Source organism: Bos grunniens, chromosome 3 (genome assembly GCF_055505025.1).
Source record: "Bos grunniens cultivar Pamir isolate PY7600 chromosome 3, Bosgru_T2T1.0, whole genome shotgun sequence".
Classification (NCBI taxonomy): Eukaryota; Metazoa; Chordata; class Mammalia; order Artiodactyla; family Bovidae; genus Bos; species Bos grunniens.
Window position 1 is genome coordinate 96,155,713 of NC_141167.1, and position 18,848 is coordinate 96,174,560.

Below are 18,848 nucleotides of genomic sequence, written 5' to 3' on the forward strand. Positions count from 1 at the left end.
TTTCACTGTAAATCAAAAATCAGAAAGAATTGAGAAATGAAGCAATCTCTTTAATCATGTGTTGTAGAGCAGAGTATTCTTATGATAATGCATGTAACACATTTAACATAGTGACTGGCACTTACTCCTGGAGAAGAGAATGGCAACCCGCTCCAGTATTCTTTTCTGGAGAATTCCATGGAGAGAGGAGCCTGGTGGGCTGCAGTTCAAGAGGTCGCAGAGTCGGACATGACTAACACTTTTCACTTTCTTTCCCTGGCACTTATTAATTTCTCATTTAATGGTAGCTGATAACACAATGTAACAACAGTCATCATAACATAGTATGTCTATTCTTTTCTGGATAGAAGATTAATTTGTTGGTTCTTTAACACCCATCAGTGTTATGTTAAAAGGATCTCTTTGTTTCTGGCAGGTTCCAGGAGAGACTCAAGGTGACAATTACTTCACTGGAAAGAAAACTATTGAAACGGTCAAAGCAGTAAGTTGATATAGAATGTTGTGTCTCATTTTAATTTTTTATTTCCAAAAAGTATTTTATTAAAATCTAAAGAAAAACAAAGGAAATAATTACAAGAAATAAAATAGCATGAAATTGCCCTGTTCCCATATTTGACCCTAAAATCACCAAATAAGCTTTAAGAGCCCCTAGTCTAATCTCTTTACTTGATGGCAGAAGTTCTCAGAGTGGAGCCCCCAGACCTACTGAATCTGAACCACACGGGAGGGGTTAGCAATAAGTGGGGGTTTTTGTTTGCTTTTTTTATTATAGACATTTTAAAGATCGAAGTATAGTTGATTTACAGTGTTGTGCTAACTTCTGCCGTATAACAAAGAGATTCAGTTATATACATTCAGTTCATATATATGTGTATACACACACATTCTTTCAAACTCTTTCCCATTATGGTTTATCATGGGATACTGAATGTAGCTCTCTGTGCTATACAGTAGCATTCCATATGCAGTAGCTTACATCTGCTAACCCCGGCTTGCCACTCCATCCCTCCCCCAAAGCAGCTATGAATCTATCCTCCATATCCATGAGTCTGTTTCATAGACAGCTTCTTTGTCATGTTTTAGATCCCGCATATAAGTAATATTATATGGTATTTATCTTTCTCTTTCTGACTTACCCAGTATGAAAATTCCTAATTGCATCCATGTTGCTGCAAATGGCATTATTTCCTCCTTTTTTTATGACCAAGTATATATTCCATTTTATATGCGTACCACATCATCTTTATCTATTCATCTGTCAGTGGACATTTAAGTTGTTACCATGGCTTGGCTTTTGTGAATAGTCCTGCTATGAACATAGGGTTGTGTGTATCTTTTTAGATTACAGTTTTGTTTGATTGTATGCCCAGGCGTGGGACTGCTGGATCATATGGTAATTTGATTTTTAGTATTCTGAGGAACCTCCATACTGAACCAATTTACATTTCCACCAACAGTGTAGGAGGTTTCCGTTTTCTCCACATCCTCTCTAATTGTTATTTGTAGAGTTTTTAATGATGCCCATTCTGACCAGTGTGAGGTGGTACCTCGCTGTAGTTTTGATTTGCATTTCACTGATAGTTAGCAGTGTTCGCCATCTTTTCTTGTGCCTATTGACCATCCGTATTTCTTTGGAGAAATGTCTCTTTAGATTTTCTGTCCATTTTTTGATTGGGTTGTTTGTTGTTGAGTTGTAGGAGATGTTTGTGTATTTTGGAAATTAAGCCCTTGTCAGTCACATCATTTGCAGATATTTTCTCCCATTCTGTAGGTTGTTTTTTGTTTTTGTTTTTTATGGTTTCCGTTGCTATGCAAAAGTCTGTCCCATTTGTTTTTTATTTCTATTGCCTTGGGAGACTGACCTAAGAAAACATTGGTAGAATTTATGTCAGAGAATGTTTTGCCTATAATCTTTTCCAGGTGTTCCATGGTGTCATGTCTTATGTTTTAAGTGTTTAAGACATCTTGAGTTTACTTTTGTGTATGGTGAGAGGGTGTGTTCTAGCTTCGATTTACATGCAGTTGTCCAACTGGCCAACACTTGCTGAAGGCTTTCCTCACTGTATGTTCTTGCCTCTTTTGTTGAAGATTAGTTGACTGTGTATGTATGGGTTTATTCTGAGTCTCTGTCCTGCTCCATTGACCATCTGGAACAGTCTTTGTGCCGGTACCACACTGTTTTGATTCCTGTAGCTCTGTGCAAAAGAATTGTCTGAAGTCTGCCTCCTGCTTTGTTCTTTTTCTTCAGGATCGCTTTAGCAATTGTGGATCTTTATGGTTTCATATAAATTTTAGGATTATTTGTTTTATGAAAAATGTCATGGGTAACTTGATAAGGATCACTTTAAATCTGTAGATTGCCTTAGGTAGTGTGCCCATTTTAACAATATTAATTCTTCCAATCCAAGAGCATGGGATATCTTTCCATTTCTTTGAATCCTCGTCAGTTTTATTAATAGTTTATGGTTGTCAGTGTGCTAGTCTTTAATTTCCTTGGTTGGGTCTACTGCTGCTGTTGCTGCTGCTAAGTCACTTCAGTCGTGTCCAACTCTGTGCGACTCCATAGACGGCCTCCTACCAGGCTCCTCTGTCCCAGGGATTCTCCAGGCAAGAACACTGGAGTGGGGTGCCACTGCCTTCTCCAATGCATGAAAGTGAAAAGTGAAAGTGAAGTCACTCAGTCGTGTCCGACTCTTAGCGACCTCATGGACTACAGCCTACCAAGCTCCTCTGTCCATGGGATTTTCCAGGCAAGAGTACTGGAGTGGGGTGCCATTGCCTTCTCCATTTTCTTTATGGCCTTTGTTTTAAAGTCTATTTTGTCTGATATGAGTATTGCAACCCACACTTTCTTATCATTTGTGTTTGCATGGGCTATCTTTTTTATATGCCCTCACTTTCAATCTATATGTGTCCTTTGCCCTAAAGTAGGTCTCTGGCAGGCAGCATATTGTAGCTTTTTTTTTTTTAATCCAGTCTTCCACTCTGTCTTTTGATTGGAACATTTAGTCCAATGTTTGATAATTAAGGTAATTATTGATACATATTTATGGCCATTTTAACCATGTTTTCATATTGATTTTACATTTTTTCTTTGTCTCTTTTTCTTTGTGTTGTTCTTTTGTGGTTTGTTTCCCTTTTGATTATGTTCTCTTTTTGATTTTTTTTGACTCTGGTGTATGCTTTGAAGTTGCCCTGTGTTTCAAGTATGTGGACCCCATTCTATATCTACTTGCTTCAGTTGGTAGTCATATAGGTCAAACCCATTCCGGGAAGTGAAAAAACAAAAAACAACCCTGCATTTTCTTACTCTCCTGTCCCACAGTTTATGATTTTGATGTCCTCTTTCACATCTTCATCCTTTTGCTATTCATTGTAGTTACCATCATTTTCACAAAGACGTTTTCTTTTTTTTTCTTTAATCTGTATGTTGGCTTATTGAAGTGACTTACTTTCCAGTTGTGATTTTTCTTTTTCCTATCTATTCTTACTAATTTTCTATTTACAGAAGACCTATAATATTTGCTTTAGGATGGATTTAGTATTGCTGAATTCTTTTAGTTTTTGCTTGTCTGAGAAATTCTGTATATCTCCTTCTATTCTAAATATAATCTTGCTGGGTAGAGTATCCTAGGATGCAGATTTTTCCCTTTTAGGACTTTGAATATATCTTGCCACTCCCTTCTGGCCTGCAGTGCTTCTGTAAAGTAATCAGCTGATAGCCTTGTGGAAGTTTCCTTGTGATGAACGTTTTTTTTTTCTTGCTGCCTTGAGAATCATCTGTATTTTGCCATTTTTATTATAGTGTGTCTTGGTGTAGGTCTGTTTGGATTTACTTTATTTGGGCCCTTCTGTGCTTCCTCTACGTGAATATTTGTTTCTTTAGGTTTGGGAAGTTTTCAGCCATAACTTCTTCAAATACAGTTTTAATCTCCTTTTCTCTTTCTTCCCCTTCTGGAGCTGTATTATGTGTAAATTGGCACGGCACAATTTATTATTATCCCATCAGTTCAGTTTAGTCACTCAGTCGTGTCCCACTCTTTGCAACCCCATGAATTGCAGCACGCCAGGCCTTCCTGTCCATCACCAACTCCCAGAGTTCCCTGAGACTCACGTCCATCAAGTCAGTGATGCCATGCAGCCATCTCATCCTGTGTCGTCCCCTTCTCCTCCTGCCCCCAATCCCTCCCAGCATCAGAGTCTTTTCCAGTGAGTCAACTCTTCGCATGAGGTGGCCAAAGTACTGGAGTTTCAGCTTTAGCATCATTCCTTCCAAAGAAATCCCAGGGCTAATCTCCTTCAGAATGGACTGGTTGGATCTCCTTATAGTCCAAGGGACTCTCAAGAGTCTTCTCCAACACCACAGTTCAAAAGCATCAATTCTTCGGCGCTCAGCTTTCTTCACAGTCCAACTCTCACATCCATACATGACCACAGGAAAAACCATAGCCTTGACTAGATGAACCTTTGTTGGCAAAGTAATATCTCTGCTTTTGAATATGCTATCTAGGTTGGTCATAACTTCCCTTCCAAGGAGTAAGCGTCTTTTAATTTCATGGCTGCAGTCACCATCTGCAGTGATTTTGGAGCCCAGAAAAATAAAGTCTGACACTGTTTCCACTGTTTCCCCATCTATTTCCCATGAAGTGATGGGACCGGATGCCATGATCTTTGTTATCCCGTAGATCTCTTATATTGCTTTCATTTCTTTTGTTTGGCTGCCTATTATCTTGGTTGGGTGATTTCCATCTTTTTTTTTCCAGGTCACTTATTCTGCATTATTTATTCTGCTCTTACTGTGTTTAGTTCAGTTTTTGTCTCAAAAAGTGAGTCTTCTTATTTTTCTTGGTTCCTCTTTATAATTGGTAGTTCCTTTAAGTTGGTGTCTGTTAGACTGAAGAGGTCTATTAGTGTGGTCTTACAGGGCAATTTATATGTGAGACCATCCCTGTGTAGCTTGTGTGTGTTTGATATTTTTGGTGCAAGGACTGTTTTTAGTGTGGATGCCTGCTGCTGCTTTCCTCAGTGTGTGCTGGCCAGTATCCCCTCGATAGGGGGTGTGCAGATACAGCACTGGGTTCTCAGCAGCAGTGGTGTCTCATGCGCACCCCTGGAGCACACAGTGGGAGCAGAGGTGGCTGGCAACCACTCCAGAAGCCTGGGGCATTGTGGCGGCTCACTGCCACTCCTAGAGCTCATGTAGGCAGTGTCCTACAGCCTGAGCAGTCCCTCAGAGGAAAAGGCTGTAGGGTGGACACCATGCCTCCCATCGCACACTGCCACACAACAGCACCTGGCCTCTAAGCTGGCCCAGGCTTCAGGTGTGGTTGCACTAGACTCCAGACCCTTTAGACTGTTTTTGCACAGCCCACCCTGAGGCCCGAGCTTCCACATCTAGCCCTCACATGCACCAGTGGACACATGTCTCGGGCTGGGAGTGTAGAGGGGTGGCACGGACTGTCTGCAGGCCTCTCTCTATTCTAGCTGCTGCAAACCAGTTGCTGTATTCTCCTCTGAGGCTCTGAAGCTCTCCCTCTGTCCTCGCTGACTTCCTCCTAGTGAGGGGACTTCCCAGGGTGCAGGAACCTTTCCTCTTTCACAGCTCCCTGCCTGGGGTACAGGTCCCAACCCAGTTCCTTTCTCACTTTTGTCTTTTGTTCTACCCGGTTATGCTCATGTGGAGATTTTCTTGTTCTTTCAGAGGACTGAAGTCTCTTACCAGTGTTGAGTAGATATTCTATGAGAATAGTTCAACATGTAGATGTATTTTTGATGTACTTCTGGGAGGAGGTGAGCTTCATGTTCTTCTACTCCACCATCTTGATCACTGCCCCATATCTCATTTTTAAAAAGGTCCCAACCAAATAGCCCTTTTGTGGCAACAAGATTGATGAAATTTAATGATGGAGATCATAATCTCTGTTTTCCTCCCTTGTAACCAAGGACATGAGTAGTGCTGAATCTGTTTAATCAGTGTGTGGTTTCTAAGAAAGGCAGGGTTGATCTCAAGTGTACCTGTCAGGTGTACCTGGGAGCTGCCCTGCTGAAGGTGTCCACTTGCAGTCTCACCTGAATTCACAACACTTAGTCTCCTTGTGAATTAAAAAACAAAAGCCAAAGACATCTTTGAATGCTGTTTGGGACGCTCTTGGCACATCTTTATTAAACTGATTCAAGCAGTTTAAGTTGATAACTTTTTGTCAGGCCTTCCATTTGCAGTGTTGTGGGACGATGAGTGTATCGTGATGACTTCCATTCTTTGTCATCGTCTGTAGGCTGAGAGGATCATGGAGGCTATTGAGCTGTACCGAGAAGAAACTGCAAAATTGAGAGAACACAAAGCCATCTGTAAAGCTGCAGGGAAGGAGGTAAGACGGTTCATTAAGTTACATTCTGAGTGACATTTATTTATAGAGATAATTGCTGAGGGAAAAACCTTATTTGTATAGATGTGATAGAATCTCTTCTAATTCAAACATTAGAAAGAATTGAGAAGCTCTATCTTAATAAAAAGTCAAGGATAGTTAATTTGAAATCGATGTGATTACTGTTTTGAGTTGGAAACTCAGGTTCCTGCTTCAGTTTGGGAGGCTGGTGAGCCATTTTGGATTTCTACATGAAATGTATTACTCAGACTCATTCATAAGCCCTATTGAAACTAAAAATACATTCTTATATAATAATTCTTTAGCATCAGTTTTTAGGGTCTCCTTCAGAACTATATTAATGGACTGTTATGACCCTGCCTGCGATAAGCACTATCAAAGGCTTATTTTTTAATGACTTGATTTAATCATTTCTTCATAGGTTCCTCTTCCCATCAACCCCATCCTGATGGCTTATGGCAATATCTCTGTAAGTAGAATGTTTAATGGTTTCCCCCTTAAGGTTTAACCACCATTCTAAGGTTAAATTCAGGCAGGCACAAGAGGGGAAGTGAAGAGGCATTTGATTTGAGAATTGACATATTGGGAAATACTTTGTTGTCAAAAATCTCTGTTCAATGTTGGAATCCTTTAGGATATTTTGTATTTCAAAAAGACCATTTTAGTGGAACTTTCAAGTCATCTTTTCTGGTTGGACTGGACTGGTTTTTGTTTTTGTTTTCTTTTAGTGCTTATTTATGTTTAGTATCCAAAGCGCTCTCTGAAGGTTCTGTTCATTGAAACTGAAGTTTTTGGACAGCAAGTTGTTACAAATCAGCCAGATAAAAAGAGGAGAGAGGGAGAATCACAGGACAATGTATACTTTAGTAATCTTTAATTACTCAATGCTTTGCTTTCATCCATCACAATAGTAATACATGTCAGTGTCTTCATTTTATAGACAGGAAACTGTCCTGACTTACAGATTGAAGGGAGCATAGTTGGCAAGTGGCAGAGTCAGATTGTGAACCCAGATCTGACTCAGTCTAAGCCCGTGCACGTATTGGCATTTTTAGAACATGGTTTCTCTTGAGAGAGATCCCTGGTTTTTAGGAGATAGAGAGTAGAGAGCTTCAGTTAAGAAAAAGAAGTATCACTAATGCTGTCACACTTCCATTCTAGCCTTCAGCTTATGTGTTGGAGATTTTTAAAGGAATCAAATCCAGGTGAGTGCCAGTGCACGGATTATTGTAAGTTGGCAGCTAACACCATTTACTAAACGTGAGATAAGTACATTTTAATTGATGGTTATTTTCCTTAGAGGATTAACTATGTCAAAACTTGGATGGAAAATAATTCATTATAATGTTTGTTTTGAATTAGAACTAGAAGGCTCCTCCTAAAATATGAAGGGAGATACTTTTAAGGACAAATGAAGGGCAGTGCTACTTTATATCATAGGTAATGAGATAATTTGCAATTCAGTCAGAGGTACCAACTATTAACGTTTTTTGTTGTATATTTCCTTTGGATTGTTTTCTGTGTATGTACAGAGTTGAAATCATGTGTATACATTTTTACATCCTGTCCTTTTTCACAGGATAGTTCCTGAGCATTTGCTTGCGTTAGTAACATTCTTCAGAAACACATCATTGAATTAATTCAAAATATTCCATTGTACATATAGTTACTATGAGGTGTTGTATAAGGGTTTTTGCTATTATTAATACTGCTTCAGTGAACACCTTTACATATAAATCTTTGCCATCCTCACTGATTATTTTCTTAACGGTCCTAGCAGTCTGTTAACTAATTAATGGACATAAACTTTTCAAAGGTTTATGTTGCTTACTTTTCAGAGTGCCTGTAATGACTTTCACCAGGCTTTTAAAAGTTCTTTGCTGGTTTGAGAGGCAAAAAGTGGTATTGTGTCATTTTCATTTTTAATTAACAAAGTTAAAATTTTCTTATATTTGTTGGCCATTTGTATTTTTTCCTGTGAATTTTTACTTTCCCATTCTTGTGCTTTATGGATGTTTTTCTTACTGGTTAAGAATTTTTTTTAATATATCTTTCGTCATTTTTGGAATAATGTTTCTTGTTTGTGATTTATCTTTTGGATTTATTTGAGTTTGACCTACTTAGTTATCATTTTTATAACAAATCACAATATCCGAGTATGTCCCATATAAGAATTAAATAGAACCTAAGATAATGAAACTTTGCTAGAGAAATGTAAAGTAGAATTTAGATTAATGGAGGTAGGGTGCATTCATAGATGGGAAGACTCTGTGTTTAAAGATTTAGTTTTTCTTAAGCTAATCTATAGATTTGTGATCCCAATTCAAAGCCTCTTGAGAATTCTAATTGGAATCGATGGAATGATAACTAGCTCAAGAAAAATAAACAAACCAACCCAGAATAAGAAAGAGATTAAAGAACTATAAAAACAACAAAATTGAAACAGTACAGGATTGTCAGAATCAATCATCAAAACGGACTCTAAAGCCCTGACGCAGGCTCTGTCATATGGAAGGACTCAATCAATGGTAAAAGAAGTATCATACAAAGATAGGATATTCAATAAAAAGCTCTGAAGAAATGAGTTATCTGAAAGAAAAAAAGATTCTCCTACACTCATGGACCAAAATGCATCAACTAGGTTAAAATACTAAATATAAGAAAAATAAAACATGATAAGAGAGAGCCATCCATAATGCAGATGATAACTCTGGATGGGTAAGATCTGTTGAAGTACATAAAAGGAGAAGAAAAAAATTGGAGGGGAAAAGATTTTTAAATTGACCATGTAAAGAAACGTGACATTTTTAATGTTTATTTTTCCCTCTCCAGCGAGCTGGAAGAATCTCTCCTCGTGCTGCCTTTCTCTTACGTTCCAGACATTCTCAGGCTCTTTAATGAATTCATCCAGCAGGGCTCCGATATTGAACTCCTGTGTAGGTGCCTCTTCTTTCTCCTCAGGTAACGTCCTTTCCCAGAAGAACATCATATGTCTCATGAGCATAACCCCTCCAGTAGTGCCTCACCTGAAGCCCTCTCCATGCTTTGCAATTAATAAATGTGACACTTCAGTTTCAGAGACTGTTAGGAATTTCAGTGCTGGCCAGCACAGATTATTTCTTACCCTTTGGTGGTCAGTCTTGCTCCTAAAGTGCCGACAGTGATGACCCACCTCTTGAAGTACCAGGAGGTACTACGCTGCTCAGGATGCCCAGGCAGGCGGAGGTCTCCAAGTTACAGTCTAAGGCAGTGGCCCTGGTTCTGGGTAGGGTGCTGAAAGCCCATCCCTGAATGACCAGTCTCCTTCAGTGGTGTTTCTAACTGTTGAGTTTAAACTAAATGGTTTGGTTTTGTTTCCATAACGGAATTTTAAGGAGCAGTCAGCTTATTTCCCAGGCCTCTACAAATGCAAATGGAAGAGCAGTGGCGTATTTGGAGGGAACTAAGAAACATAACTGCTTCCCAGTAGCTTGGATAATAAAGGATCTGCCTGCAATGCAGCAGACCTGGCTTCAGTCCCTGAGTTGTGAAGATGCCCTGGAGAAGGGAATGGCTACACATTCCAGTATTCTTGCCTGGGAAACTCCACGGACAGAGGGCCCTGGCAGGCTGCAGTGCGTGGAATCGCAAAGAGTCGGACGCAACTGAGCAACTAAGCACTCAAGAAACAAAGAAAATGTTTGTTACATTATATTCTTAAATAGAATTTGTATTAAATATGTAACAGAGGAAAAATGTATTTACAAAGGCTTAGTATATTCTTGGTAAAGGAAATGGCAGCCCACTCCAGTATTCTTGCCTGGAGAAGCCCATGGACAGGGGAGCCTGGTGGACTGGACTCCATGGGGTCATGGAAAGTCAGACATGACTGAGTGAATAGCCCACACACACAATACATTCTTATCTCCCACTCTGTCCCCCAGTCTCAAGCCCTTGTATAAGAGAACAGGAATATTGGCAAATTTGAACATTCCCTAAAATGCTGTTAGGAAAACAGTAGAAACTGCTCAGCCAATACCAATTAATTAAAAGAAAATGATGTACTTGGTAAATTGGCATTTTTTTTTCATAAACCTTAACCCTTCATTCCTTTTTCTTTCAGGATAGTAGCAAATGAAGATATACATATCTACAGTGTATTTCTCATTGCTATGGCATATGTTGAATCAGGGTCACTGATTCTAAGAGAAACACTGAATATTTCTAGCATATTGGGGTTGTAGATGGGTGCTATCTCGCAAGTAGATATGGCAGGTCACAGCTGTGAATGAGGGTGAGTGTGGAAGTTAAAAAGCATGAAGTCATCCAGGGCATGTTGGTACTCTTGGTCAGAGTTTGATCATCTCTCTCTCTCTTTTTTTTTTTTTGCTGAAATATAAATCTTTGAGTTAGTGTTTCTTAGAAGGCTCATTTTCCCTCTGAAATCCCCATAGGATACTGTTGTTAAAAATCTGTGGCCATTTGATAGATTGCTGGGAAAAGTCAGCTTTTTAGATGTTAGGATACTAGGTTTTAAAATTATTAGATAGAACTGAATAGTAGGGAAGAAACTTCTTTAGCCCTTTTTGCTAGAAGCATTTCTATATTCCCATGATGGGTGAAATGATTTTTTTTTTTTTTTTTTTGCTTTGATATTGTTTTGTTGCTGGTTCTAGGAGGTGTAGCCAAAACCACTATTCTTTGTGACAATGCTTGGTGTTGTTTTTCTATTAGGATTCACTTTGGCCAGATCACTAGCAACCAAATGCTTGTGCCAGTGATTGAAAAATTAAAGGAAACAACCATTTCAAAAGTCAACCAAGTCCGGGTAAGTATCTTTGTAGAGGTAGCCGTAGAATAAGAAGGGGAAATCCTAGTGTATATGTGACTTACAACTAGCATGGTGTGTTGTGCCCAGTCTTGTGTGATACTGACCTGACGTATATACATATTTAAATGAGGTTTTTGTTGGAGCTGGTAGACATAAGGAAAAAAGACAAGAAAAGACCTTAGGGAGGGATGGGTAGCAACACATGAAGCTTTGGTTCCTCTGACTCACATAGCTATGACACTGAACTGAAGTGAGGGGAAGTTCGTTTAATCTCTCTTCTATTCTTCCTCAGGATGTTATTGGCTTTAACATGGCAGGTCTCGATTATCTCAAGAGGGAATGTGAAGCGAAAAGTGAAGTTATGTTTTTTGCTGATGCTACCAGCCACTTGGAAGAAAAGAAGAGGAAGAGGAAAAAGAGGGAGAAGCTAATTTTAACAGTGACTTAAAACTAAAATGTGCCTTTTCCAACTTTTGCTTGAGAAGGACTTCAAACTAAGCAACGGTAGCGTTGGTGTAATATTCAAGAGATTATCATGTTGTAGAGGTGATATCACATGATGTATTTCCCAGCTCTGCCTGAAGGAATTTCAGCATAGGAGTGTCTTGGATTGAAACAGACTAGTTTAAAATCTGTGCTCTGAATGGGGAGCCCTCTAAGAGGCATGCCCTTTATAGTCTAGCAGGAAGCAGAGAATTTTTTAAATTAGGTATTGTTTCACTAAAGTTGAAACTTTAACATTTCAAAATGTTTCCTTATTTATGTCAGAAGATTTGATGAGTAATTTGTTACCTCTCCAGATTAGGTTTTATAGCCCACTGAGATAGTCAGGTATGATATTGATCACCTTCTGCCCATAAATGTAAGTCTTGAACTTTCAGAGCCAAAAGGGACCATAAAAGTTACCTGGAACAGCCTCCTTAAACTTAACCTCTTGCAGGTTGTTTTGTCGTTATATAAGACGATCCTAATTGCTATTTCTATTCCTCTAAGTACTTGTTTGTAATTAAAGAGCAGTCAACCTGAGATACCTGGCTGTGCTTTTTGGGTGACTAGTATGCTGTATATATATCTTCGTGGTGGGGAGGTGGCAGTGTTTTAGGAAAGGAAATGGACACATACCTTTGGGGCTGGGCTTTTCTTTGTGGGAAGTTTTTAAATCACTAACTGGATCTCCTTGTTAGAAATCAGTGCAGATTTTCACTATCTTTTTGAGTCTGTTTAAGTAGTGGTATGTTTCTATGAATTTGTCCATTTCATCTAGATTACTATGTTGTAGTACTACCATTTTCTTGTCAATCTCGGACGCAGTTCCTATCTCTCCTAAACCACACGCCTATTATTGTTCCTAAGTGTTAACACAGTCACTGAACTGAAGTAAGGAATTGAATAGTACTATTTTTTTTTTAAACAATGAGAGTAAAAAGAATTTAGGCATAGAGTTCCTGAGACTTCACCGTGAAAAGGCAGGAGGATAGACAGTGTGATGGATTCTAGGTGCATTCCACTCTGAGGAATCAACCTTTTAGGCAGTTATTCCTACCACCAGAAAGAGGAATTACTTAAAGTGTTTCTCAATGACAAGTATCATAAATCACATTCACCCCAAAGAAATCTAGCTGAGCACCTAGGGCAGTGACCAAGGAGACAGTGGTGTCTGTCACTGGGATCTAGGGTTCCACTCACCCATCTGTACAGCCTTTCCTGGGCAGATGAGGCAGGAGCTCAGGAAGAAGCACCTAGTCTACAAACAGGCTTCCCTGTGGCTTAGTGAATCCACCTGCCAATGCAGGAGGCACAGCTTCCATCCTTGGGTTGGGAAGAGCCCCTGGAGGAGGAAATGGCCACCCATTGTAGTATTCTGGCCTGGAGAATTCCATGGACAGAGGAGTCTGGCGGGCTGCAGTCTATGGGGTCACAAAGAGTCACACACAACTGAGAATGCACACACTGCAAACAGTATATACAATACATCCCTTTCCTCATAAGAGCCTGGGTTTTGAGATAAGACTAACGCTCTTAAGGATAACATCTTATATTCTAAGTCCTGTCACTATTTCTGAGGTTAGGGGATGGAAGCAGCTCTGATATATACAGCAGTCACTGGCCCATCCCTTGTTAGGCCAAGTGCTAGCTGCCGTTGGATAATTCCTACCCTTTAAGCATAGGCTGGACCTGTTGACCTGCTTCTAAAGAATAGAATAAATGTAATAGGATATCTCTTCCAAGGTTAGGTTATTAACACCCTGAATTATGCTGTGCTCACACGCTCTCAGATCTTCTTGATCGCTCTAGTAAACATAAGTTGCCTATTGTGAAATGCCCTGAGAGCAGTCTCCTGACACCAGCCGTGAGGGACTGAGGTCCTCCATCTAACTGCCTGCAAGGAACTGCATCCTGCCACTGAGTGAGTGAGCTGAAAGCAGATTCACCCCTAGTTGAGCCACAGTAACAACAGCTATATGCCTGTATTCCTTACCCACACAAGCTAGATCAGGAGTGTCTGTTGCTTTAAGTTACTGAGTTATGGAGAAATGTATAGCTTAGTATCTTAAAGCAATAAGCATTCATGATGTTTTGATAACAGATAGCTGGAGTACTTACCACTGGCTCAGAGTAGAAACACACAGAATATGTTACTTTTTCTGTTTGAGACATATACAATATAAAACTATATAATGATGCCAATAGGTAGAAAAGATTGGGAAGAAATAGATGAAAACGTTTTCTGTCAGATATCACAGAATCTTTACAATAGGTATTTAAAAGATACTCATTGTACTTCCGTTAATATCATTAACTGATAATATGAACAAAGAAGCATAAAGACGTACCATTTAAGACATTTCTATTAGGTACACTCATGTCATTACTTTTGATAGATTGGTGCTAACAGGCATTATGAATATTGGAAAGCTGTGCTGTAGTTTTCAGAATGGTCCAGCTAGAGTTTCAGACTTCATCACTTTTTAGTTTAGGGTAACTTCTGAAAGTCATGGACTAGAACCAAGATAAACCACACCTTAATCAGTGGTTTCTAAAGAATGTTCCCAGACCTTTAGGGTCTGAAGACCCTTTTGAGAATCATCTGCATGGTCAAAAATATTTTAAAATGATAATAGTGTCCTCCAGAAATTCATGTCTACCAGAAACCTATAAATGTGACATTTGGAATTAAGGAGAAGGAAATGGCAGCCCACTCCAGTACTACCTGGAGAATCTCCATGGACAGAGGAGCCTGCTACAGCCCATGGGGTCACAAAGAGTCAAACATGACTGACTATTTGGAATTAAGTTATTTATAAAACATTCTCTAACAAATAACCATGTGCAAAAATACACAAAAAATGTATCAGTCCATAGGCTCACAAAGAGTCGCACACAACTGAAGTGACTTATCACGCACACCCAGGAAACTAGTAACAGATTTTGGTACTGGGAAGTGAGGTGCTGCTTTAACAAATACCTAAAAATGTGGAAATGGCTTTGGAATCAAGCAATGGGTGAAAGCTGAAATTATTTTGAGCTACATGATAGAAAAGTTCTATTAATAGATTACCTTGAAAAGACTGCTGGTAGAAATAATGGATATTAAAAGCAATTTTGATACAGGTTCAGAAGGAAGGGATAGGGACAGTAAAGAACACTTCAGGCATCTTAGAGAATTTCTGTATTGTAAACAGACTGTTGGTAGAAATATGAACATGAAAGGTGTTTTTGGTAAGCTCTCAGATGGAAACAACATATTATTGGACAGTGGAGGAAGAGAGATCCTTGTTACCATGTGGCAGAAAACTTGGCTGAATTGTCTTCTGCTTTTGGATAAAAAGTAGAACTTATAAACAATGAAATTGTATTTTAGGTTGAAGTTTCCAAGCAAAATATGGAAGATGTGTCCTGATTTCTTGCTGCTTATAGTAAAATGCAAGAGGAAAGAGATAAATTGAGGAAGTAAATGGTCAGCAAAAAGGAACCTGAACATGATGATTCGGGAAATTCACAGCCTGTCCATATTGTAAGATATGCTAAGGTACACTCTGAAGAGTTTATCTAAGGTTTAACTGGAAAGCCTGGTGGAAAAACAGGTTTGTGACCAAGATGAGTACCATCAGCCATCTCAGCAGAAGCCAGGAACAGAGGTGAGACTTGAGGAAAGACCTGTGGAGAGCCCTCACACCTAATGGTGTGGAGCCCCTTGACAATGAAAACTTCAGAGAATGTTCTGTCAGCAGAAACACTGCCTGCTTGGCTTGGGGGCCAGAGGCAGGAAATGAAGGGAGGCTGCCAGACTTCTGGGCTTCTATAAGCAGAAAGCGGGCTGCCCAGAGGATAATACTTTATCGGGCTAAGGACAGAGGGTGGGACCCAAACAGCCTCTGAGGGTCCAGAGGGTGGGGCTGGGTAAGGCCCTGGCCCAGAGCGCAGCTCAAGACATAAATGATTGTGTTCATACTCTGAAACCTCAGCAAATCTGCCCTGAGCATTGCAAACACGTAGCCTGGTGATAGCTTAATTCTTTGCATCTTCTCTTTTTAAAAGGAGAATGTCTTCTTATGTTATCCCAAATGTTATATTGCAAATATAGTATTTTGCAAGCAGACGACTTGTTTCTGAGTTTCACAGGTCTGCAAATGGAGAGGACACCAGGATAGGTGAAGGATTTGGGGAGTGTTGGGATGGACTGAGTGTATTTTGCATGTGAGGTGGATGTGAATTTTGGGGGACCAGAGGGTAGACTATATTGAGTTTGTCCCCACAAAACGCACGTCTACCAGGGACCGATGAATGTGACCTTATTTGTAAATAGGGTCTTTACAGATGCAATCAAGTTAAGATGAAGCCTTATCTTATTCAAGTGCATGCATGCCTGCTAAGTCGCTTCAGTCGTGTCTGACTCTTTGTGACCCCATGGACTGTAGCCTGCCAGGCTCCTCTGTCTGTAGGATTCTCCAGCCAAGAAGAGTGGAGTGGGTTACCATTTCCTCCTCCAGGGGATCTTCCTTATCCAGGGATCAAACCTACCTCTCTTGTGTCTCCTGCATTGGCAGGTGGGTTCTTTACCACTAGTGCCACTTGGGAAGCCCATTCAAGATGAGGGTAGCCCCTTCATCCAATGAGGAGCCCCTGGTGGCTCACACAGTAAAGAGTCTGCCTGCAGTGCAGGAGACTCAGGTTTGATCCCTGGGTCGGGAAGATCCCCTGGAGAAGGAGATGGCAACTCACTCCAGTATTGCCTGGAGAAGCCCGTGGACTGAGGAGCCTGGCAGGCTACAGTCCATGGGGTCGCAAAGAGACTAACACTTTAAGTCATATGACTGTTGATCCTATGAGGAGAGAGGTATAGAAACACAAAGGGAAGAATGCCACTGGAGACAGGCAAAGATGAGAGTGGTGCGTTATAGGCTGAGGAACACCAAGGATTGCGGGGAACCAGCAGAAGTTAAGGTCATAGAACAAGTTCTCCCTCAGAGGCTACAGAAGAACCAACCCTGCTCACACCTCGATTCCAATCGTCTGGCTTCCCAAACTGCAAGAGAAGAAATACCCGCTGTTTTAAGTCACCTGGTCTGTGGTACTTAGTTATAGCAGCCTTGGGCAACAAATACAGATTTGTTACAGCAGTCCTAAGAAACAAAAGCAAGATGTTACTGACCTTTTTCTCTCATGACTATACAGTGGAGTCTTCCAGAGACTCTGCAATGTGTGATATGGTGACAGATTGAAGACAGAGCAGCTGTGAGAATCCAGCTATGTTCTGTTGAGCCAAACATTAAAAGATTTGCCAAAATTTAATCTTCCCCTTATTAACTTTTGTTTGGAAAAGTTATTTTTCATTAACAATTTATTTACAGTAATGAACTTTTTTTAAAATATAAGTTTTAAGGTTTTCCCAGTTTTAATTCTAATATGGTAAATACTGATAAAAAATGACCCACATAAACAAAAGCTTTGGGGGATCCTCATTCTTTTTTTTTTTTAATTTTATTTTATTTTTAAACTTTACAATATTGTATTAGTTTTGCCAAATATCGAAATGAATCTGCCACAGGTATACCCGCATTCCCCATCCTGAACCCTCCACCCTCCTCCCTCCCCTACCCTCCCTCTGGGTCGTCCCAGTGCACCAGCCCCAAGCATCCAGTACCGTGCATCAAACCTGGACTGGCGACTTATTTCATACATGATATTATACATGTTTCAATGCTATTCTCCCAAATCTCCCCACCCTCTCCCTCTCCCACAGAGTCCATAAGACTGATCTATACATCAGTGTCTCTTTTGCCGTCTCGTACACAGGGTTATTGTTACCATCTTTCTAAATTCCATATATATGCATTAGTATACTGTATTGGTGTTTTTCTTTCTGGCTTACTTCACTCTGTATAATAGGTTCTAGTTTCATCCACTTGTTCCATTGATCAATATTTCTGTCTTTGTGCCAGTACCAAACTGTCTTGATAACTGTGGCTTTGTAATAGAGCCTGAAGTCAGGTAGGTTGATTCCTCCAGTTCCATTCTTCTTTCTCAAGATTGCTTTGGCTATTCGAGGTTTTTTGTATTTCCATACAAATTGTGAAATTATTTGTTCTAGCTCTGTGAAGAATACCATTGGTAGCTTGATAGGGATTGCATTGAATCTATAAATTGCTTTGGGTAGTATACTCATTTTCCCTATATTGATTCTTCCAATCCATGAACATGGTATATTTCTCCATCTATTAGTGTCCTCTTTGATTTCTTTCACCAGTGTTTTATAGTTTTCTATATATAGGTCTTTAGTTTCTTTAGGTAGATATATTCCTAAGTATTTTATTCTTTCCGTTGCAATGGTGAATGGAATTGTTTCCTTAATTTCTCTTTCAGTTTTCTCATTATTAGTGTATAGGAATGCAAGGGATTTCTGTGTGTTGATTTTATATCCTGCAACTTTACTATAATCATTGATTAGTTCTAGTAATTTTCTGGTGGAGTCTTTAGGGTTTTCTATGTAAAGGATCATGTCATCTGCAAACAGTGAGAGTTTTACTTCTTCTTTTCCAATTTGGATTCCTTTTATTTCTTTTTCTGCTCTGATTCCTGTGGTCAAAACTTCCAAAACTATGTTGAATAGTAATGGTGAAAGTGGGCACCCTTGTCTTGTTCCTGACTTTAGAGGAAATGCTTTCAATTTTTCACCATTGAGGATAATGTTTGCTGTGGGTTTGTCATATATAGCTTTTATTATATTGAAGTATGTTCCTTCTATTCCTGCTTTCTGGAGAGTTCTTATCATAAATGGATGTTGAATTTTGTTGAAGGCTTTCTCTGCATCTATTGAGATAATCATATGGTTTTTGTTTTTCAATTTGTTAATGTGGTGTATAACATTGATTGATTTGCGGATAACACACAAGGGAATTCCCATAAGGATAACAGCTGATCTTTCAATAGAAACTCTTCAAGCCAGGAGGGAATGGCAAGACATACTTAAAGTGATGAAAGAAAATAACGTATAGCCCAGATTATTGTACCCAGCAAGGATCTCATTCAAATATGAAGGAGAAATCAAAAGCTTCTCAGACAAGCAAAAGCTGAGAGAATTCAGCACCACCAAACCAGCTCTCCAACAAATACTAAAGGATATTCTCTAGACAGGAAACACAAAAACAGTG

The 18,848-nt window shown here is 39.6% G+C and overlaps 2 protein-coding genes across 12 annotated transcripts in view; one reads left to right on the forward strand and one right to left on the reverse strand.

Moving 5' to 3' along the window:
• The window catches only part of WDR3 (WD repeat domain 3), a 38,850-nt gene extending 26,628 nt beyond the window's left edge, over positions 1-12,222 (forward strand). For all 5 annotated transcript variants that reach the window (XM_086392110.1, XM_086392109.1, XM_086392111.1 and 2 more), the window contains exons 21-27: positions 416-481; positions 6,276-6,368; positions 6,808-6,855; positions 7,548-7,591; positions 9,219-9,347; positions 11,100-11,193; positions 11,489-12,222. In XM_086392110.1, coding sequence (XP_086248236.1) covers positions 416-481; positions 6,276-6,368; positions 6,808-6,855; positions 7,548-7,591; positions 9,219-9,347; positions 11,100-11,193; positions 11,489-11,644 — 630 coding nt within the window. In that variant the 3' untranslated portion in view covers positions 11,645-12,222. The remainder of the gene's footprint in view (positions 1-415; positions 482-6,275; positions 6,369-6,807; positions 6,856-7,547; positions 7,592-9,218; positions 9,348-11,099; positions 11,194-11,488) is intronic.
• Positions 1-18,848, reverse strand: part of SPAG17 (sperm associated antigen 17) — a 283,690-nt gene that overhangs the window by 23,013 nt on the left and 241,829 nt on the right. For 3 of the 7 annotated variants that reach the window (XM_086392106.1, XM_086392107.1, XM_086392101.1), the window contains one exon: positions 6,132-6,318. The exons of 2 other annotated variants lie outside the window; for them this stretch is intronic. The gene's annotated coding sequence lies outside the window, so the exon portion shown is untranslated. Of the gene's footprint in view, positions 1-6,131; positions 6,319-16,849; positions 16,952-18,385; positions 18,508-18,848 lie in introns of those variants that run through there. 2 more of the 7 variants (XR_015160805.1, XM_086392102.1) reach the window with 2 other exon arrangements.